Source organism: Bison bison, unplaced genomic scaffold, assembly GCF_000754665.1.
Source record: "Bison bison bison isolate TAMUID 2011002044 unplaced genomic scaffold, Bison_UMD1.0 scf7180017864181, whole genome shotgun sequence".
Taxonomy (NCBI): domain Eukaryota; kingdom Metazoa; phylum Chordata; class Mammalia; order Artiodactyla; family Bovidae; genus Bison; species Bison bison.
This window is the reverse complement of record NW_011494753.1, coordinates 934,310-958,733: the sequence shown is the minus strand read 5'-3', so window position 1 is coordinate 958,733 and position 24,424 is coordinate 934,310. Positions and strand designations below refer to the sequence as shown.

At 37.5% G+C, this 24,424-nt stretch overlaps 1 protein-coding gene across 2 annotated transcripts in view; it reads right to left on the bottom strand.

Moving 5' to 3' along the window:
• ZFAND6 (zinc finger, AN1-type domain 6) overlaps positions 1-24,424 on the bottom strand; it is a 50,203-nt gene that overhangs the window by 4,763 nt on the left and 21,016 nt on the right. The window contains exons 1-4 of one of the 2 annotated variants that reach the window (XM_010843227.1): positions 18,764-22,734; positions 4,599-4,769; positions 3,273-3,381; positions 2,275-2,375 (exon numbers count right to left, since the gene is read on the bottom strand). In XM_010843227.1, coding sequence (XP_010841529.1) covers positions 2,275-2,375; positions 3,273-3,381; positions 4,599-4,752 — 364 coding nt within the window. In that variant the 5' untranslated portion in view covers positions 4,753-4,769; positions 18,764-22,734. Of the gene's footprint in view, positions 1-2,274; positions 2,376-3,272; positions 3,382-4,598; positions 4,770-18,763; positions 22,735-24,424 lie in introns of those variants that run through there. The other variant, XM_010843228.1, reaches the window with a different exon arrangement.

Below are 24,424 nucleotides of genomic sequence, written 5' to 3'. Positions count from 1 at the left end.
ATGCAAGTTTATAATAAAACATTTTCAATTCAACAGTATAAGCAAGACTTAAAAAAAAAAAAAAACTAGCCTAAGAGATTTTACACATGGAAAACTAACCCTCTCAAACTCATATGAAACTTATACCTGATTGTTCAATAATTCTGCTATGCTGAAATTATGAATGCTAAGTTCTTGAAAGGTACTTAATACTGGTTTAACTTAAGTCACTGAAATTACATGTGGAAAAAAAAAGGAGTCTATACAGTTTAAAACCCCATTATTTAAAACCTCAATAGTGGTACAGAAAGCGCTCGCCAATGCAGGAGACATAAGAGACATGGGTTCAATTCCTTGTCAGGAAGATCTCCTGGAGGAGAGCATGGCAACCCAGTCCAGTATTCTTTCCTGGAGAATCCTATAGACAGAGAAGCCTGGCAGGCTACAGTCCATGGGGTTGCAAAGAGTTTGGACACAACTGAAGCGACTCAGCATGCACAATTTCTCCTAACATAGCATCAAGACCATCTTTTCCATTAATGTACTCAGCACTAGGCGAATAAAACTTATTATTATCCATATACCATAAATGGGTCTTTGTATTATAACAGTTTACCAACTTAAAATCTTTTTTTTGGTCAAACTTGTAAAACCACTGCTGTTTTATTCTTAAGCAGCATGTAACTTCCCACTATCAACATTCTAAAATTTGTTCAACTTTAAGACGTAAATAACACCTTCATAGTTAGCAGCCTGTTTTCATTCTTCCATCCCTAGCTCTCTCTGGAGACTGCCAAGCAACCCCTGTTTCTCAATTCTCTGCATCTAGGGCCTGAAAGTAACCAGGATCCAGATAATGTATCCTCTCCCCGGTGCAGACTTGGTACCCTACCTGCTCTTCTCCATTCTGCCTCTCATCTTCCAACCTGGGCCAAGGACTTCCAAACCTCAGACTGCTCATACATTTAAACACCCATTTACCCATCTACTGCCTCCAATTGAGTCTTTAAGTTTTGAAATGTGACCACTTCCAATCTGCTCTATCTAAAATCTTGTCTCACCATCACTTCTTTCAACCTCCCTGTTGAGAACAAACACATCATTGCCGTTTTCAACTGTCATCCAACTGAAAGCTTTAACATCACCCTTTACTTATTTCCCATGTCTAATGGATAACTAAATTTGGGGAATTTTTCTATTTCTCCTTTAAAAAATACCCTTTGTCTCCACCCATCCTTAAACTTTTCTATTTAACTAAAAATAAAAATTATTCACTTATAGTAATCATGAATATTTACAATATTCATAATTGCATGGAATATTTATCCTGATCAAACAGTTACATTCTCTTTCTACAGCAAAATGTGTAAGGAGGCAAATTATGCCAATCATTTGTTGGGCATGAAATCAGAGGAAGGGGAATTAGCTAGCTTAACTAAATTTTAAACTAAACTTTAGCAAACTTCAGCTAAGATTGCCAGGTATATCTGTCGTCACCCTGTGAACACCATGTACAGTGGAAGGGTTCAATAGGTACAGCATCGTGTCTGTTTAAATCACGTCACAGGTCAAGTGACACACAGCTCATCTTCAGGCTTCTTTCCAGAGTATCCTCCTCAATTAATACATCGTTTCCACACACTAGTAGAATATCATTAACCAAGCACAGATTTTTCACAGCATCCTAAATGCCTCCTCTACTAGCTCTGCCCATGAAGAAAGCCTTCATACACATATTCCAGTCTTCCTAGATTCACTTCACTTTGGTTCACATAATGGGGATACGAAGAGCATGGGCAAGAACTTGAGATGCCATGCTATAAATAAGAGTAACTGAGTGTGACTGCTGCCCTGGAAGTCACATGTGGGGAAAGGGGGGGTCACTGCCAGTCAAAGTAAATAGATAATCCAAGTCCAAAGCAAGAGATTCCTCTTAAACCAGCAGCCCTGGTTCATGGGAGAGGGAAGAATATTTAGGTTAAAACAGACAAAACAGTAAAAGAGAACAGTATAACACAACCACTCATTCATTTAATTATATTGCTCAAACAAAACAGATTTTAAATTTCTATGTTGATGCTGATGACCTAATTACATATAAGTGGGAAAGGGCTCCCTACATTTCAGTCAATTAAATACTTAAGAATGTAAAACACCCTGCTCATAAAGAAAACAAATATAAAAAATATGTATCAGGCAGGTAATTTTAAAAACACATGCATCTAGGAGAGTGCCTGGCTAGGAATACTCAAACGTTAAATAAATGACCAAACATGTGCTAGATCATGTGCAAACCTTGCAGGTCTTCTGTTTCAGGTATTGCTTTGTCCACAGATGTACTGTCCACTTGGGAAGACGCTACTGATTCTGATAAAAGTGACTGATTTGACACAGGGCTAGAAAAGCAAAAATATTTAGATTTTAAAAGATGATCTCTATTCATGACTAAAAACTAAGTGATTAATAAGTAAGAGTTCAATATATCTAAGCAGATCATTAAGACAGGAATTAACCAGAAATGCTTTTTTTAAAAAAATAACTTTCACATAACTACAGAATTTTGAAACTTGAGACCAATTTGGACCAGAAATTTTTTGATTTTGAAATAAAGCAATAGTACGTGTCCACTGTGTATGAATTTACTAAATGAACACTAGTATGATAAAGACATGCTTCAGGAACCCTAACACAAAGTTGTATATGATGCACTGATGGACTCAGGAAAACTGGAAAAAGGAACTTCACAGCAGAAACTTAGTATATGTTTCCTAACAGCAGGGTAAGAATGAAACAAATATTTCTGTGTTTCCAACTTCTAAAAGACTTCAGTTAAAAAGAAAATACACTACAATACAAATAGATACCAGGATGACATCATGATATTACACAGAGAACAGAATCACACGATATTAAACAGAGAACCTGTGACAAAACCGTTTTTTAATACAAAGCACTAGTATTTCCATCAAACGCCTATGACTAGAAGAACTTAACATGCTTCAAAAGGACTTCAGGGGTTGGTCAGGATACATATGAAGAAAAATAAAGAAAAAAGCTGTCTGAAAAAATCTTTTCATTAAATTTTAAGACAACTCCCTACTCTCACTGTAATGTAATACCAATAAAAAGATTTTTTTGACTAGTCAGTGATAATGAGATAGATATAAGTTTCTGCTAGTTAATCCTAAAGTGACTTTAAATAGTTTTCCTTAAATAACAGAACTGACCAGATATGGAAAAAATGCCTTACTTTTTGATAGCTCTCTGGCCACAGTTCCGAGGCGGCCTCTTACCTTGGCTGCATAGATGAAGCTGTTGAGTCTAGCGCTGACTGAGCCTCTGGGACACTACCGTCTGTGCACTGGACTGGTAAGGACTCAGACAGACTTGTGACAGAAGGCGCTGCAACAGGACCACATCGCATGTTAGTGACTCTGTGCCCTGGGCGGGCCAGCACCTTATCTAAAAAAACCAAGACCAGTTTCCCAGGAAATACAGTATACGGGTTTTGTTTTACTATGTAATATACCAGTTCATTACTTTAGCTAAAAGTTTTCAATAATTTTCCTATGAAAAGGATGCTAATTTTACCACATACAAAATATACATAGTCAAGACCTAAACTACTATTTTTTAGGATTATTGCACAAACTCTTTAATTCATAAATGTCTTCCAAATAATAGTGCACAATGAGATCTTTAAAATAAAAAAGAATTCAGCAGTAAGGCAAATGTTAAGTTCAGAATTAAAATCTGCACTCAGGTTATATTATTTTACCTGTTCTTCATAAGGCAAAAATGTAGATAATGATTTTACAAAACAATATAGTAACTTATATTCACTTGATTTTAGCCTCAAGAAAATTTAAAGTCCAGCTTGAACAGGAAGCAATGATGAAATAGACTCCACAAGCAATTTTAAATGAACTAAGTAACAGCCTGCACTTTCATTAACCACAGAAACCTACATTCAGGCATTAACCTACATGAGAACTATCCTAAATGAGTAAAGTTCATGTTCAAAATCCCTTTTTACACAATCATTGAAGCAAAAGCCACATCAATTCCAGGAGAATCCTCTGACAAAAAAACGCATAAAAAACTCAAGTGAACTGGGGATGAACAAACACCCTTTTCTCTGAGTCAAACTGCCCCCACCTCTCCTTCCTATGCAGAATGGAGGAAGGCTTTCTCTGAAATCATCTGTGGCTATCCATGTGGAACTCTCTCCTCCAACTACCTTGGCCTCAGAAGTCATCCTAGAGAAAAGAATCAAGGTCCTCCTACAGCCCCCACTCCTTCAGAGCTTATTTTCCAAGACAGCTCTACATACTTGGAGTGTGCATCTATTTTATTAATTAGTAAGATAAGAGTTCTTGAGCACCGCACGTAAGACTGAGATGGATCTACAGTAGTTCCTTTCAATGAGTGGAGATACTCCTCTTTCTCTTGCCCTACCACTGATCATTACAATATGTAATGAGACATTTTCCTGATGTAAATGTAGTAATTTAAGTACAGTGTGGAAGCAGGAAGAGGTGCTGGGTATCCTGTGCTACTCAGGTGTATCTCAGTTATGAACAGCGCTGTGTTTTACTTACCAGGTAAGAACTACTTACCAGGTGGGCTTATTCTACCATTACTACTATTCTGTCTTTGAAGATGTTCTTTATAGCACACTGAACACATGCCGTTCGTACGAGGGTTTCCATAAAATCCGCAGCCAGTGGAACAAAGCATAGGCACTTGGCTGTGATTAGTTTCTTGAGCCATGTTCCTCTGTTGCACACCTGAAATTTACACAGAATGAGCAGAGAACTCTGATACATACTACAATCATATATTATCCAAGTCCGCTTTATGTAATAAAGGAAAATGCACATATACTCCTCCCCAAACCACTCTACAGCTGTCTGGCATAGAGAGAGGAAAAAAAAATATCGAAAGGATACAAAAACTGAACTTTTATCTCCGACCCTCACTGTACAAAAGGAGGATTGTACTGGCTCAAACAATGTTATGAACTAGAGAAAGATCTAAAGACTGCACACCATCAGAATGTTAAGAAAAATCCTTTAAGTCTAGTTCAGCTTGGACACCTAGGAATGAGAAATACAGTTTTCTCTTTGTTGTATTAGTAAGGCCTAATCACTTAACTTTTGCTTAAAAAAGTTTGTTTTAACTTGCATAATGTTTTCTGTTTAAAAAGCATTTAACATAATATCAATGCTGGTGAAGATGTGGAGAAATAGAACACTGGTAAAATGAGAAAGTGAGTCAGCCATTTTAGAAAGCGACATTGACAATTCATCTTAAGAGCCTTGTGAAAGACTGCCCTTTTGAACCCATCATCTCCTTCAACAGAATAACTTGGGTAGAATCAGAAAAAAATTATAAATACATTATGTGTATATACACACGGCATGTATTTCACAGCTTATTTATAATGCTTAAAAACCTATTAATCATCAACAAGGATCAGAAAGAATAAATCTAAGGATGGGAAAGCTAACAGATTTTTTTTTTTTCTAATGTGTATCTTCTTTGTACTTTTAAAATCCTCTTAAATGAAGATACTACTATATAATTGGGGACAGAATATTTAAAGTACTTAAAATTTAAAAACAGGCAGAGGAATTGTTTGGGAACCACAGGCAATAATCAATTACAGCAGACAGAAGAACCCTGTGTGCCATTCCTCCCATACAGCAAGCGGTTCTTTGGCATGAATAACATGACAGAAGGTAATAACAAGTTCTATCTTATTTAAAAAATAACAACAACAAAAAGCCTCCCAAATGAAATGAAGGTTACTCCAAAATGGGTATAGGTGTCTTTACAGAGAAGTCTATGTTCAAACATCATAAATGATAAGACTAACAATGAAGGACAGTGTTTTGCCACTGAAGTCTTCTCGAATTGATAAACAATGAAAGAAACCTTCACTGTTTCCCACTAACAGATTTTTTTTTCACCTAAATTATTTGCAAACACTGTTGTGGATTGAGGGGTGAATGGGGTGGGTTTAATGCAAATTTCAGAACCAAGAGCAATAATGCATTTGACTGAATTATAAAACAAAGCAGGTTTAGGTTTAGCATTTACCTTTAAAAAGAAAAACCTAAAACTGTTGATAATCTTTAGACCTTTAGGCCTAGGAATAGAATCTGAGATTTTGAAAAACATCTTTTTTACTTTATGAAGCCAAGTCATCTCAGAATCCAATGATGAGTAAACAGCAAAGGTGGTAAGAACCTGGAGCCTCATCAAGGAGTCAAACCATGACATACAGTACCATTACTAAATTCTTGATCATCATACTGTCACAGCAAAATTCTTAATTTATTAAATCCTGAGACCGAACACACACAACTTGTTAATATTTTGTGTGACAAACTGGGAAATACACATAAAGCATTCCTGTGGCATACAGAGGTATGGTGAGTGAAGAAAAAGCACTTGAACAATTATTTGAGTTACAAGCTGAGTCATCTTCACAGAACAGGTTTTTTGTTTCTGATTATTCAGACTTGATTATATCAGATATTTTCTCAGAAATGAATGAAGCCTGTTACTTCAAGAAAAATAACTAATGGTATTTATTGCCAAGGACAATATTTAAATAATAAAGTAAAAAAGCTTGACAAATAATTTTTAGAGAGTCTCTTAAAATGATTAGTGAAAAAAGTGAAAGTGAAAGTGTTAGTCGCCCCGCCATGTCCTAGTCTTTGTGACCCCATGGACTGTAGCCCACCAGGCTCCTCTGTCCATGGGGTTCTCCAGGTAAGCATACTGGAGTGGGCTGCCATTTCCTTCTCCAGGGCATCTTCCCAACCCAAGAATCAAGCCCGTGTCTCCTGCACTGCAGGCAGATTCTTTACCATCTGAGCCACCAGGGAAGCTGATTAGTGGTGATATTAATGACATGTGAGTACTGGTTCTATTATCAACATTTGGGAGATCTGCATAAGCCAGGAAATCAATATTTTCTAAATGACCAACATATTACGGTACAAAATTATTCATGAACAAAACACTCACTCAAAGGGAAAGATAGACCTATGGGTTTCAGAGTAACAGGACAAAACATTTTTACACAGTATGAGATTCTACACTGTAACTTATCCCTTTAAGAAACTACAAATTGTCACATTTTGGTGTAATACCAAAGAAGAGAGACATCTACTATCTGAAAAGGTTATCAAAATACTCCCTTTTCCTACATATCTGTATGACACCAGCTTTCTTTTTTTAAACATTGTTCAGTTCAGTTGCTCAGTCGTGTCTGACTCTTTGCAACCCCATGAACCAACAGCCTGAATACGGAGGCAACCATGAGAATCCAGCTGTTTGTTCTAAGCCAGACCTTAAAGAACTTGCAAAAATGCATAACAATATCATGTTTCTTACTGAACCCTTTGAAGGTGGAGTTATTTTTCACAATAACTTTTAAATAAATTAATAACTAATAAATATTTGTGCTTCTCTCACACTTTAATTTGTAATATGATAAAATTTTCACAAGATATGACAGACAAAGGCTAAAAGTCTTCAACGTACTCAATAACTTTTGAGAACTCAAAGGTCCTGAAACCAAAAATTCTGAGAACCTGCTGCTGTAACCAGCACGGCAAGCAGCACCAGCTCAAGAAGACAGACTCTGACCCTGGAGATGGGAATACAAAACCCCCTTACTCTGTATGTATAAAACAGATGTACATATAATATATACTATAGATAACTGCATCTGTGGAATTAAATTTTTATGGAGGTAGGAAGCCAATAAGGAAAAAACTGTTTCAAAAGACTCTGGGGAGTGGGGTGGGGGGGCTATAAAGGAAAAAGATTGAGACTCAGTGTTCTTACTTATTTTCACAGCTTGCTGGATCTTAGTTCCCTAACCACAGATCAAACCTGGGCCCGGGCAGTTAAAGTGCCGGGTTCTAACCACTGGACAGCCAGGGAATTCTCAGGAAACACTGTTCTAAATCACCAACTATTCTATACTGCATATTAATGACATTAAAATTATATAAGAATTAAAAACTTTCCCTACCAGTACTGACAAATTTTTCAGTATATGCTGGCAATTACAAGCATCCAGAAAAGAGACTGGAGAAGGAAATGGTAACCCACTCCAGTATTCTTTCCTGGAGAATCCCAGGGACAGAGTAGCCTGGTGGGCTGCCGTCTATGGGGTCACACAGTCGGACACGACTGAAGTGACTTAGCAGCAGCAGAAAAGAGAACTATCTTATATCTATAAAAACTCAAGCAGAGAGTCACAGGTAAGAAGTACAACATGACCATGAAGCTTTTTGTATCACAACCTCTGCTTTTGAACAGTAAGACTAAAATTCAAAATGTTGTAACAATTTCCCCAAGCCAAAATACCCTGCACAGTAGCAAATCAGCAGTAATTTTTTAAGTCAAAAGCTTTCAAAAACTATTATCATGGCAGATAAAAAGCACAAAGGATTTCACAGGAAAAGAAGAGAGAAATAAAAGGAAAAAAATCAGTTTTATTTATTCATGGTTAGGCCACAAAATGTAACTTTTCATGAGGATTCAGAAAAAAGACCAAGAGCCACAAAAGGGTGTCCTAGTTTATCTTTAAGTGTAGTGGCAAAGATGGGGTGGCTCTGGAGAAACTGAAAGTCTGGTGTCCCCATGCTCTGGTACTTTTTTGGTAGGTAACTAGGAAGGGCCCACAAACCTGGCATTCAGGAAGGAAAAGAGGAAAGAGAAGGAGAAAGCAGAACAATTCCTTGATTGCTCTAGGTATTGTGGGATTATAGATAGAACCACAAATCCAAGGAGGTAAAGACTGAGATCGCCAGAGAAAAATGGATCAGCACGGTGGAATTGGAAAAAAAAAAAAAAAGTACGAATTAGAAGAGAATTCAGAAAATGTGATTTGACTCTTAACATTCATTATCAAATCCACACCTGACTGTCCCCTCTACCTTCCTCAGATACTTACTCAGAGCTTACTATGGGCCACAAACCACTTTCATTGTTTTATTTATATTACCTCACTTAATTCTCTCCAGAACCCTATGATGTCAGTATTAGTGATATCCCCATTTTAAATGAGAAAACTGATATTCAAAGAAAGTTAGTAACTTGCCCAAGGCCACATATCTGTAAGCTTTGAGGTCAATGTCCTTTTTTTTTTTTTTTCCAATCAAAAACAAAATTAAAAGAGGATGACTTTCAAAGTCCATCCTGTCCTGCCAAACCTACAAATTTGGGAACATTCACGAATTCTTACTCTTTTCATTTAAAGATAATTTAAAATTTCATTCATTTACTCAACCTTAAGGTTGAATATGCAGCTTTTTAAAATTTTTCATTATGCAGCTTTAATTAGCTTAAATAAGTTCTTGAGAAACTTTTTTCCTATATGTCTTTTAACCTAAGAAATTTTCATTAGCATAAAAAATTCAAGATCAAATACTTTTAAGACAAAGAAAGTTCATTACTAATTATTAAAATTCTGACAAAAGAACGGCAATGAATGAATGCAACATAGACTCAATTATAACTGCAAATACATGTCAAACTTATTTCACTCTACTTCATTCCCTAGACTTCAGTCACCAAGTTCCAATAATTTTCATTTGGAAATATCTCATGCTCTTTTCTTTTCATCCCAATTCTGATTCTCATTTCATACCTGGGCTATTTTAATAGTATTTTTCCTTCTGTTCTACTGCCTCTCCTCAAAATCCACTTATTTAAATTCTCCTAGAACACCAAGTTCTCATCATATTTCTTCCAGTTTAGTTATTCTATATTTGCCCCAGGAAGGAGTACTAGACCTGGGATTCTGAGCTCTACATAATTTACCGTAACCAGTCCAATTTCCCTGCAAAGTAAATGCCGAGTGCAAAGTGAATAGGCTTGGGGTCAGAGCCCAGCTTTGCTGTTTTTATTGCCTATAAGAGCTTGAACACGTTACTAAACTTCCCTAGGTTTCAACTCCTTAAAAGGGTGTTCATATTTATATAACTAGATTAAGTAATACAATGTATACAGAAGGCATCCATAGAGTACCTGGCACAGAGTGGAAACTCAGTAACTGCTCTATCTCTGCTCTGCCTAAAAGCAGAGGCTCCTTTGCTCCCATCTGTTTGAAACAAATCATGCTCATTGCTGGAAACAAAAATCTAACTCATACTGCTCCTTCCTTCATAAATGCCGTCCGCTTCTTCACTTTGCCTACAACAATCCTATTCAGGAATCAGCTTAAATTCTACCTCTTCTGGTTTCGTTTTTGTCCACCTCGATCCTCCTCTGTTTTGTATTCCAACACACACTCTCTGTACCACCTTTTGGGGGCACTTAAGCTCACCCATTATTCAAATGCTTTACAGGTACACAAGTCATTTCCCTTTTCAAATTCCCTTTTTGCCTACTATGAATAATACAAAGTATTTTGTTGAATACACACATTTCATTTTTGTTGGACTATTCACATCAGGCCCCCCAAAAGGGTTATTTTCCATTGAAAGGGGGAGAAAACAGACTGATGAAAAATGTTTCAACCACAGTACCCATGATTCATATACTGAAACAGTCACCCAGCAAGAATGATCAGTAATCCAAACCAGTTATAAAAGGCACGTATAATTTTTCATTTCATTGTTCTCCCTCCTCCTGAAATAAATAGGGAGGATATATGGTTTACAATGACAAATTAAATACAGAAGTTGTGAACTGGCAAACAAGTGAAATCTGACCCACAGACATGTTTGGTTAGCCAGCACATATTAATTTTTTTTTAATTAGTTGTTAACTTCCAAAAGTTGGGGAAATGTCAAATAAAAAATCTCAGATTTTCAGCTCCTCTTGAAAATAGCAAAACCTGACAACAGTAGACCGATGTTCCCAAAATTAAACCTATCAGCTTGGATCCTTCTCAGAGAGAGCCTATACTCTCCAACTCAAGGCTACCTTCACTTTCAGTTAGTTACCTGGCTCATAAGCATCAGAGTTTTAATTCTTAGGTTAACACCTACAACCTTTTCAACTTGGAATCATTACCATTTATTTCAGGAGAAGAAAGAAATATACATGCTGAGTTACATAAGAATGCCTACTAAACTTCGAACTAAAACTGCAGGCGCAAAGTGATAAGACAAGCTTTCCCTTTGCCCCTGGCCTTTACCACTCAAAACTGGCTAATCCTCTGCAATTTTATCAAATGGAAATCTCAGAAAAGAGCAAAGTAGTTGAACACTCTTCTATAATTTGTTTTATTAATAATAATTGATCAAAGAAGAATACCCATTCTGTCACAGGTGTTTGAGATTAATGTCTCCTGATAGCATATAGTAATTTCCCACAGAGGTTCTCAGCATTTGGCTCCATCAGCTATCATATAGGCAAGAGACATATGTTCTGGGGGTCAAGAATCTCTGCAAAGGTTATAGAAAACCTAGGGACATTTATAAAGTGAACAGATGAAAGAGTAGAAGATGTGGTGATGATGCTGTTCACTCTGATAGTCTAGGGTTACCCTGTTCACTCTGAGTTAGGGTCCCTACTGTACTGAGGGTGCCCTGCAGCTCTCTCTCTGTACAGCAGTTCCTAGGTCCCTATGTTAGCTTGTCTTTCCTGCTGCTGTGTGGGCTGAAGGACAAAATGGCTTGAGTCCAGCTAACACGAGGATGACATCCTGGGGGATACCACATATTCCTTCCCTGCAAATAATCCATCAGTTTCAACACACTAAGTTATACAAGGATAAGAGACCTCTGAGCCAATTCTAGTATACTCAAACCTCACTTCCCTGGTTATTGACATAAAGACGTTTTCACTGACCAGCACAACAGGTCTCACAAATTGAGGCCACTATGGTGCTTCCAGGTGAAGAAGATAGGCTTCAGGAAAACTGACTGGCATTCCCACCTTAGATGACTCTACTCTGCTGCACTCAAAAATGTGTAAATCAGGGGCCAGCAAACCTTTCTGTAAATGACCAAATAGTAAATATTTTAGATTTCAAGGCCATGCAACCTGTTACAATTATTCAATTCACTGTTGTCACATCAAAGCAGCCACCAACAATGTTCCAACAGAACTGAACTTAATGACCACCAAAATTTGAATTTCCTAGAATTTTCACATTATAAAATGTCCCTCTTGATTTTTACCTTCACCACTTAAATATACAAAAGCCATTCTTGGGTCATGTGCTGAACAAAAATAGGTGATGAACGAAAAGTCTGCCAATTCCTGGATTAAATAAGCAAATGGTGTTAATGTAATCATCACCGGAGAGAATGTGGGGAGTCTAGGTGGGCCTGGGACTCCCAGGGGCAGAGGTCCTACTAACTGTGGGACTCTCTCTAATCCAGACAATGTAAATTTAAAGTATTATTTGCTCCCTAACCTTCATCTCTTAATTAAGTATATGTTCATCACCCAATAAGGGGAAAAAACTATGAAAGGCAATATTTCACACAAATCTTTAACAGCAGGTATAGTTTACAGAGTTGTAGCTATGATGGGAAAAAGGACAGCAAGGTTCTTGGTACAAACTGTCCTCTATTTAGCACACTGCTTTCTATTCACCAAGGCTATATAAATAACATCCATGGTGTCTTAATCATTATAAAAGCATTTAATAACTGGACATGAAGATATCATATTCCTGAACTGACAGTTTCTGTCTGCCTGGTACATTTTCCTCCTTACCCTTTCAGATAGTAGAACCTCTCTCTCACTTGCTGAGATAGGTCTAACCCCGCCTCCTCAGAGCCAGACCTGTCTCAGGGGTGGGCATGTGATCCGAGTCTGGCCTATGACTCAGTCACTCCTCCCTGGAACTCACTGGTACTGCTGAGAGAGAGGCAGGCTTTGCTGTGATGACACTGAGACAATACCATGTAAACCAGGTGCCAGCCTCCAAGGCGACCCCCAGAGAGCCCCAGGATTCCTGGCATTCAGGCCCTTGGTAGTCCCCACCCGCATTTTCTGGGTGTTGGTCTGGATAACAAAAGAATGCTGTGCACGTGATGGTCCGTAGTCACGGCAGACGCTGCACGCTGTGGCTGCTGCCCTGCTCTCTCTCGTGGATCGCTCGCTCTGGGGAAGGCCCGACGGTGCTGTAGGGAGGGACCCAACTGCTCAGTCACTGAGGCCTCAGGCCACAAGGCATGTGAGTGAATCTGGAAGCAGACCCTTCAGTCCTGGTGAAGTCTTCAGATGACTGCAACCTCTGCTGACATCTGAGCTGCAACCTCATGAGAGACCCTGAGTCAAAATTACACAGCTAAGCCGCTTCTCTATTCCTCACAGAAACCATGTGAGACAATAAACGTTTGTTGTTTGAAGCCATTAAGTTTTGGGGGTAATGTGCTATATGGTTATTGATAACCAATACAGTTATTGATACATCTGTCTCCCCTGCTTCTCTTACTACCTTCCTATGGTGTATTTTCAACACAGCAGCCAGTGATCATGTTAAATCTAAAAAAAGCACACTGCATGCTTGCTCAAAATCCTCCAGTTGACCAAGTAAAAGCCAAACTCCCTACCGACATAGAGGCGCTTTATAATCTGTTCCCCCATTACCTGACCTCCTCTCTCCCACTCCTCCGGATCACATACACTGCCAGGTATGCTCCGGTCTTAAGGCCTTTGTAACTGCTATAACTTCTACCTTCCAGAAGTCACTAGGAGGACAGGAGTCCCTCATCTACTTCAGGCCTTTGCTCACCTGTCATCTTCTGAAGGAGGGTTTCCCTCATCCCCCTATTTGAAATAACCACCAGCATCCTTTATTACCCTATCCAGTTTTATTTTTCTTCAGTGCCCTTATCTTAATCTTTACTATTAAATTACACTTATTTCATCTATCTTCCCTCTACTAAAATGTTATCTCTGTAACAGCAGCGACTCTGTGCATTTTGTCCACTGATAACTTACAAAAATGCTTGGCACATGGTAGATATTCAGTATTTGCTGAATACGTGAATTAAACTGTGTTGCAAAGTAGCAGCCTTGTACTACAACCTGCAGGAAATAAGCATTTACCCCAAAGCAAATAGGCTGCAATAGGCTCCTTCTAAAGAAACTGAATTTGCTGTTCGAGACAGGATCTAGGTTTGCCAGCAAGGACCACTAAATGTTATACAGTTTGTGCCCTGAACAAAGATGCTCAGCCTCACTCTCTTGAGCTTCGGGGTATTTTTTCTAATTCAGTTCACTCAGAGAGGGCTTCATTTAGCAATGTGCTTAAGCTGGCACACCATGTTGTTATTTTATAATGAAAGTTGTAGTCAATTTTATGTTCTCAATTTTATGCAGGTTCCATATTGCATATCTTAAAGAATTTGACATAGTCATTATCTGCACAAAACAATTCAATATCCTTTTTTTGCAAAATAGGGAAGCCACTCAAATTTTCCCATTGGTTCCCATATTTATGTGTTTTCATTTACTTTTCTTCTCCAAACGACTAAATAAATGGGCATAGCTCTGTTCCAATAAAACTTTTATTAACAAAAAGAGGTGGTAATGGGCTTCAGTTTGCCAATTCCTGTTCCAGAGCAATGGCAGGTACACAAGAGGCACTCAAATGTAAGACATGAAAAAACACCTTCAAAACTATGCAGTTTAGAGTGTGATCAGAAAAGATACAGCAAAATTAAATGATTATAGGTCGATTTTTCTTTTTATCCCAGTTCTTCATTTAAGGGGCCTTGCTTATACACTTGTGCTGCCTACTGCTCTCTGAGGTACCATAAAAGATGAAAGTTATGACAGACGGCTCTGCTTATAAGGATCAGTGCAAGTGTTAGGATAGGAATACGGATGTGTGACTTTCATGTATATACACAGATGTCACTTTTAATTTCAATAATCCCTATGAGCCACAAAACTATAAAATGCACCCAAAACACTCTACTTTCATAGAGTTCCTCCCTTCTTTTTAATCAGTTAAAGAAACTGAAGTTAGGCATGTCAATTGACTCCTTCAACTCCCTTTTAATACAATATGTACAACCTTCAGGTCTTAACTCTAACTGCCCCACTGGTACCACAGGATATTTCCAGAAAAGTTAAGTAGAGAGGGGGGAAAACCTGACCCAATGGCCCAATCTGAAAAGGTGGTGGAGAAGAGGAAGAACACCAAACACAGAAAAAGGTACCAAAGCTGTAAACTTCTTGCCAATTCCCTGAGATTTTTCACATCTCTTTTAAAATAATCTCCCATTTCCCTTTTTCAGTTAGAATGGATATCTGTTCCAATGTGTTCTGGCCCCTGATTAGACTCCAGAAAACAGCAAAATCTTACAGAACATAAAACCATGTTTCTATTTCTTCCTATTAGAAGCAGCAGAAACACACACACACACACACACACACACACACACATTTCTACACACACAATGAGTGATGACCAGTGCTGACTCCAGACTACTTTAAGGTTTAGCAGGACCATCTCCAAAAGAGGAAGATTCTCTTATAATAAAACACTGGTACTGAGTCCTTCCTGAGAGACTTAAGTTTGCCATCCATTACATTGTCAAGCTTTCAAAGGTGCTTCTAGATTAGAAAGCACTCTTCCAGCATTAAACTGACAGAACTCAAGACCTTCAATACTGCTTAGTTCATCCATCCATGCCTTATTTTAAAATATCATTATAATGACTCTAGTCAAAGCTATGATTTTTCCAGTAGTCATGTATGATGTGACAGCTGGACCATAAAGAAAGCTGAGTGCCAAAGAATTGACGCTTTTGAACTGTGGTGTTGGAGAAGACTCTTGAGAGTCCCTTGGACTGCAAGGAGATTCAGTGAGTCCATCCTAAAGGAAATCAGTCCTGAATATTCATTGGAAGGACTGATGCTGAAGCTCCAGTACTTTGGCCACCTGATGCCAAGAACTGATTCAATGGAAAAGACTCTGATACTGGGAAAGACTGAAGGCAGGAGGGGAAAGGGATGACAGAGGATGAGATGGTTGGATGGCATCACCAACTCAACGGACATGAGTTTGAGCAAGCTCCGGGAGCTGATTATGGACAGGGAAGTCTCGTGTGCTGCAGTCCATGGGTCACAGAGTCAGACACGACTGAGTGACTAAACTGATACTGACTTTGCTGAAGTGCCTAAAAATCACTTGACCTAAAACTCAGAGAAAATATTCCTAACTTTAACCAATATTCCTCAGTAAGTATTTTCCCTTCCTTTCTTCCTCTTGTGTGGAGTTACATCTGACACCAAGACCAATCTTTCATGTTCTAGACAAATACAGCTGCGTGTCATCAAGATATGCCATGTTTAAAGTAAATATATTACAGATTCAAATCCAACCATCTAGAACAGCACTGTCCAACACACTTAGCCACATATGTGTACTGAAAACTGAAACTTGGCTAGCTAATACAGCAGAAGGAGAACAGAAGGCAGGAGAGTAAGGTTCTCTATTCTACTGATCAAGAGAGATCTTCCATGATACCCAACTGAAAATACCCTCCTTTTTGAATTTCCAATTCTAGATCCTAAAGCCTTACAACTGATTACTTTAAGGACTTGGAATAGGCCACTTACTATTATTCCTCTCAAAGAAGAAACAAAAGATTAACAATAAAAGTAATAATTTGCAAGTATCGATGACTCACTTAAACCTCACAATACCCCATATCAGGTAACAAATTATTACTGTATCTATTTTACAGATTAGAAAAGTGAGTCACAGAAAGGTTTAAGTCATTTGTTCACTATCATATTAGGATCTGAATCGGCAGCCTGACTGTACACCCTGGGCCCTTAACCATGCATGTTACATGGCTTTCAGTGTAACTCAGGAACTCCATGTTACTGCATATTGCAAGACACAACAACATAAGAAGTTAAAATATACATATGATCTAGGCAAAACTCTGTCACAGAAGTGAGTGCAAGATCAACAAGAAAGAAGCCTATGTGGTATGCTAAGGGTAGGGCAGGCCAGGGACAGAGCAGAAGCAGAGTTTACGAATGGTGCTCACTCTCTCCTGCAAGCACTTCCTAGCCCAGGAAACTTAATTAGCTCCTCAGCACTCTGCTCTACCTGCTCAGTAGAATAATAACACAGACACGAAGAATCATCTCAGAGCGATAGAAGGAGAAATGTAAACAGGACCAATCTATTGGCATACAGTTTCCCCCAAATCCTCCATAGTTATATACAAGCTTCTCTTGTTTCCTACTGTGTGTCCTTTCTGCCTAATTTTATCTTTAAAAATCTAACTTTCGCCTATGGCTGATTCATGTTGAGGTTTGACAGAAAACAACAAAATTCTGTAAAGCAATTATCCTTCAATAAAAAAATAAATAAATCAAACTTTCACTAAGTATGTACTAAAGGCTTCCTTCACCTACATTTTCTTTATTCGACAATAAAGAAACACTAAGAGAAGAGCATAGAGTGCTAGAGTACTGCACAAAATAGTACCAAATTAAACTCACCCTTTACAGGGGAAATACCAAATGACTGTAAACTGTAGAGTTAAACCTCATATTATAGACCTTAAAACCTTACTAAAGTGAGACTTGTCATCATTAAACATGATTTCTTTAGAGCTACTGAAAAATTAGGACTAAGGTAACCCCTGGGGATTCATACAGTACTGTCCATTTACTGACCAGCCCAGAAAAGGAAAAAAAAAAAAAAAACCGACCAGACTGAAACTTCAAGTTTTTTAACTACTTTTGAATGTATCTATATTCCTCTCTTCATTTCTGGCATGTACTCTTTGACTACTTTCATAAGAATATCCATATTCACTACATGTTCTTCATTATGCTTTCTAAGAGCCTCCTCACTCACTGATTCTAAAATCAGTCAATTTTTATTTTCCTTCAGTCAACACATTCTGATGTGAAAGAGAAAGTAAGCTCATCTTACTGCAAACAGCATTTCTTTTATTTCATAGTTCCCTAAATAGTTAATAAGATTTGATAAATCTTAACCTCCATGGTCATCACACTGCTCATGGCAATGTCTTATATTTTAATTATCTTTTCTACAAAACCATACATTTCTCTACTGTGGGAAACATTCAATTAAGAATCTTACTCCTAAAAAAAAAAAAAAGTCTTACTCCTAAATCCATGAAGGAGGAGGAAAAAACCCAATACAAAAACAAAAAAAGAAAGTAGAAAAAAAAAATCAGACCCCTCTATTCCAAAATGATTCTTAAGGTGATAGCTTTTAGTAAGAGAAAAAGGAGAATTCTTCTTTCCACAGGAATTTATATTAAGTATGTTAAAAACAAAGTTGGCAAGTGTAAAAGACTTCTAACTACATTCAATAAACTAGAGTTCCTTTATTTTGAAGTACATACTCTCTCTGATTAAACACAGACATTATAAAAATTATTAATTACAATTTAAGTTATTAAATTATTTCCAAGAACTATTTTCTATATAATATCTAACACATCATACTTCCAAAATACATTTTATGATTGATTAAAATATTTATTTTAAAAGGATGAAATCAACTATAAAATAGAGTTCTTTTGCTTCACAATAATAGAATAATGAAAAAAGAGCATGGTCACTAATGATACTTAGTTGTTAAGTTTTATTCTCAAAAATACTTTATAAATAAAAACCTATCACCCATTCCACCCTCAACATTCTACCCACCAGAAAAAAATAGACCCTAAAAAATACCTCATCATGCTGACTTAAGTGTATCTTTAAGTACTTTAGATTTTAAAACTGTAAGTTATTATTATGCCTAAGTACACAGTGTTACAGGCTTAAGTCTACTCACACAGTTGAGGTTGATGAGCAAACAGCTGTCCTGTATCTTGAGACAGACATTAGCTTCCTCCCTTCCCTAGCCTCATAAGCAGCTACTTAAAGTTTGAGTTTTATGCAAGAAAACATTTTAAAGCCTTCAGTGTTTTATTGCAGCAGACTTCAGATTCATTCCTGTAACACATTTAACATGAAAGAGAGTTGAGACAGTTCAAATTAACTATGCACACTTTAATTGTCTACAAGTTTAAGGAGTGCTTTCACTCTTACAGCTACATAAAAAGGGGTGCAATGTAAAATCAGGAACAACATTTCACTTGCTGTCTGACACCAATGTATGTAACAGAACAATATGTAACTGTGACATATAGATTTTCCTACCTTTTATAATCATTTATACTCAAAGTAAGCAAAACTAGGTCTTTCTTTTTTTCCCTAAAGTTTAGCTTATTTCTTTGGCATAAATAACCACCAATGAAAGAACTTTTTTAATAAAGAGACAGTCAATGGGGTGCCCTGAGTGTACCAAGAATATCCCTGGGGACCCTCTGACTAAGGAGAATAAGACTCTTGGTCCTGTTGTGATACAAAGAGGAGCTATACTTCTAACATTACAATGAAAGGTTACAGCACATTTCCCCACAGACTCAAATTCCTATATTATAATTATTGAAACAGGTTCTCCAAGTGTTCTAGACAGCTTATCTGGAAAATAAAATTGTGTTCAATCAATATGTCCTAAAATACCTGGATAACTGTTCCCCCAATATGTGTGTATTAATAAACTCAGTTTCCATAGTAAATTTTAGGAAAAGTTTTAGGATTTCACAAAGTAATTTACTATTTATATTAACAACATGGTTTTAAAATGCTGTAAGAAATAGCATACAAACACTCAAAATTCACTGGCTAATTTTTAAAATATTATTTAATGCTGAAAAACTGATTGTGTATTTGCTATGCACTAAAAGGCTAAAGGTTTTAGGATTCAGTCAAAATAACTCAAATGTTTGTTACTTTATAATCTACTTATAATGGACATATAAATAATTTAAGAAATGACTCTAAACTTTATCAAAGTTGTCACTGATAGAATAATATTCACATAAGTTAAAATATTTATTCAAGAGTCTAACTGTGCTTCAGTAACACTGAAACGTTCTCATTTTCACCACAGATTTAAATGAGCCTACAATAAAAAACAACAGCTAAAAATAAACTGCACCAATCTTGGGTGTAAAAATAGAAGCATCCTTTCTATATAATAACAATAAACATTTGATGAGTGATTACAGTGCAACAGACACCATTCCCAGAATTTTACATGCACACTTAATCCTCATTCCCCCCTAAAAGGTAGCTGCAATTATTACCAACTCTTTTCAGATTATGGAACTCAAGTTCAGAGACGTTACGAACTTGCTGAAGAGGACAGAGCTAATAAGTTGAAGAGACAGAACTTGAATCCAGATTTATTTGACTCCAAAGCCTTGTGCTCAAACTAGATTATAAGCAACAGCAATCTTTTGTAGTGAATAAACCGTATCTGGAACTGATATAAACCATATCTGGAACTGGTATCTGGATTTGGTGCTAGATCTATGACATTAATAAATGAGTGTTAGCAGGAAACCAAGAGTATGATTATAAACTCAGGAAAGCTCTCTCTCACAACAAACAACTGTTAGAAATGGGAGTAGTAACTGAGAGAAAACACAAAAGTGGAATGCATTCTGAGGGGCTGTTACAAAGAAGAAAACAGCAGGCTTATCTCACAAGTGGCATAGAAGTACAAAATTTGAAATAATGTGTCAAAGTCTCAGAAGAGAAAATCCAGTTCAACAAAAAATACTTTATAAAGCCAAGGAAACCAACAGCTGGAACAGACTCCCTCCTATACTACTGGGTTTGTGCAATCAAAGATTTGAACTTCAACCACCATACTAACAATAGATTCTGGCAAAACTGCCAAAGAATGTTAAAATTTTTTGAGGATGAAAGTTTGATGATGAAGAGCATATATTAAATCTCAAAGTATCTCCCCAGAAATTGCTTACTGGAAAAAGGAAAACAGTAACTTTCCCACACTAATGGGAAGATCAAAGCTGGTATCACTGCAAAGAGTACAAGTGGACACACTCCTCCTGATGAGAGGCCCTGAGAATCACACGCAGTAACGCAGCATTCCTGCTCACCTCTTACATCCAATCACTGCGACACCTCCTACATTCAATCACAAGGACACATCAGACAGATCCCAATCGAGGGAGATTCCGTAAATAAATGGTCTGTCACTCTTCAGAAGTGTCAGTGTCACAAAAGACAAAGAAAGGCTAAGGATAGGGTTCTGATTAAAGGAAACTAGAGACATGACAAGTCAATAAATGATTGAAGATTGGATCCTAGACTGGAAAAAATTTATTAAAGAACGTTACTGAGGAAACTAGAGAAATCTGAATGTGGGCTGTGTGTTAAAGAAGTGTATTGTATCAATTTCCTTGATAACTGGAATGTCCTTGAAACTATAAGAATGCTGTTCTTAGATAATACACGTCTTTAGGTACTACATGGTAAAGGGACAGGATGCACACAACTTCTCAAAAAGTTCAGAAAAAAATAAAGTGATAGCCCAAATGTAGCAAAATGTTAACAATGAGTGAATCTTGCCAGGGGGTAGATGGGAACTATTTGTATTATTAATGCAATTTTCTATAATTTCAAAATTATACTTGAGAAAAATAAATATTTGGACCTGATGTTCTCAAGGAGTTCAACCAGATACCGAACAAGAGAACCATCATTTCCTATAGCCATCTCTGTACACTCAAATCCAACCCAACAGCAGTCTAAACTGATTTGTGACTATCCATTTTAATCAATTATAAGAAGCAGTGCTCTCATTTAAAACATCGATGTGAGAGCTAAAGATTCAAGTGAATGTCCACCTCTTCTCAACCCTGTTACTCTATGCAGTTAGAGACAAACTTCTACAAGACAGCACAGCTATTCTTCAACTGGATACGCGGTAGCGGGTGTGTCCTTGCTAAAAACTCCAAATTAAGTTAATTTCTGGGTATGCCAGGTAGCAAAGCATTACCAAAGCCAAGAGATAATCAGTGATCAGTAACCTACAAGGGAAATACCGTTAATAAAACAAACGTCCCACCCAAGCAAATCCTGCACTGCCCACAATAAGCGGACATGCCACAATGACTACAGAGCACCTGGAAAAGACAAGAGAATGTTATCACTGAGAGGCCCAGGTATAAATGGATAATATACAACATTTCAGTGGTCTAAATCCACAAAGAGAGGGAGGAAAAAAGGGGGAGAAAAAAAAAGAGAAAATAGGAACACAGGCAAGAAAGAAGAAAATCCTGACAGCGACATACCACTTCACTGATTTCACATTCTCCTTTCCCTCCAATGGCTTAACACACTCTCCCTCACTTTAATTTATCTTCAATTGTCTTTTACTAACTGTAAGAGTCAGTCTCCGCAAGATGGCAAGAGCTGTTAAGAGCACAGCTTTGACTACACAATCATTTGCATCCTATGCCTATACTCCATTTTTGTTTTACTTGTCAGGAGGCCCAGAACAGTAGTCTCTCTAGTAGGAAATCTCACAAACGGTTCACCTTGAAAAGGAACAGAAAAACACATCACCTCGCTCACAGCCTAAAAGAGACAAAGGCAGGAACTGGAGGGAAAACAAGGGTCAGGACAAAGAAGAAGGGATGATTTAGTCTCTTATACTAATCTGGATACACCCTCTGTCAGGTATGAGCAACCTAACTGGTAGAATATTCACTGGTCCTTAAGCTAATTCCAAGTCAGGAGCACTGTTACTGAACCGTGGCCTTCTTTCAGGCAAGCTCTGTATCAGATTAATCTTTGATATAGCACCAAACGCTACCTTGTTTAAAAAAAAGGCACTTGAATAGGCACTTGTAGAACTGTTGTTGTTTAGTCGCTAAATTGTGCCTGACTCTTTGTGACCCCAGGGACTGTAGCGCACCATGCTCCTCTGTCCTTGGGATTTCTCAGGTGAGAATACTGGAGTGGGTAGCCATTTCCTTCTCCAGGGGATTTTCCCCAGCCAGGGATCTAACCCTTCTAGTATGGATTCTACCCAACTAGAAAACAGGCAAAATTATTTTATCCCAAACCCTGCCTTCTCTCACTTTTTCTCAGATAGCATGTGTCAAATACTCTCCAGTACCAAACCTATCTGCTAGCTCTACAAACTTTTCCTCTGATCTCGATTCAAAACTCCAATTCCCTAAATGCTGCAGGCAAACAGTTATAATAAAAGGATCAGAACAACTCATACTGTGAATGAAATATGACCAACTCAAGCCTAAAAATTTAATCCAATTTTAAACCTAAAATCTCTAGCTCAAATATGGGATGTGCACATGGGCATCTGTATGTATACCTGTGTATGTATTTTGGAGGACAGGGAGCAAATTTTCAGGTATCACCTACCTGCTTCTAAATCAACTCTTAACCTACACTGCCAAGGGACTGTTAACACATACACATGTGAGTCAGAAAATACAGCCCACTTCAGAGCTCTATTAAGTCAGATCAACATGGTCTTCGTCTGAATTTCCAGCAAACCTCTAATACAGGACACAGCAAATCATGAACCTTTACCTGTATTTGCCATATTTCCTTAGCTCTTCCGTATTATACAGGTCCCAACTTTGAAGAGAAAGGGAGTGCTATAGAAAGAAATGAAAAAAGGCTCCAAGACATGTTAATACACAAGTCACTTTTGTGGTCAAAGTTAGACCATGTAATTCAGCCCCACTATATTTTGATAACAACATATTTTAGGAGCCATCTGTCTTGCTAACCTCTAAATTTCTAGTATTTGGCACACCTACATAGAACAGGTGTTCTAGGCACTCCAATATTTATATAATGGATTAATACTTGACTTGCATTTACCCACATCACAAAAACAAGCCCTGAACCTTTATATATCAATTATATGAAATCCAATCACCCATGTAAAAATCAAATTACCAGTATCTCCATCTTTAATTTTTAGAATCTGGGAATGCTTTAACACGTGTAGAACACACAAATCCAGTTTAAATTAGTTCCTTTCCCCTTTCCAAGCCATTAAACAACCAGCAGATTAACCTATGACAATCTAAAAATAGTATGCCAGAAGACAAGTCTGTGCTTAAAACTTTCTAGTTTGTATGATATTCTTTTCAAGAATTTAATGTAACTCACAGTGGAAGTGAGAAATAGATTTAAGGGACTAGATTTGATAGAGTGCCTGATGAACTATGGACGGAGGTTCGTGACATTGTACAGGAGATAGGGTCAAGACCATTCCCATGGAAAAGAAACACAAAAAAGCAAAATGGCTGTCTGGGGAGGCCTTACAAATAGCTGTGAAAAGAAGAGAAGTGAAAAGCAAAGGAGAAAAGGAAAGATATAAGCATCTGAATGCAGAGTTCCAAAGAACAGCAAGGAGAGGTAAGAAAGCCTTCCTCAGCGATCAATGCAAAGAAACAGAGGAAAACAACAGAATGGGAAAGACTAGAGATCTCTTCAAAAAAATTAGAGACACCAAGGGAACATTTCATGCAAAGATGGGTTCGATAAAGGACAGAAATGGTATGGACCTAACAGAAGCAGAAGATATTAAGAA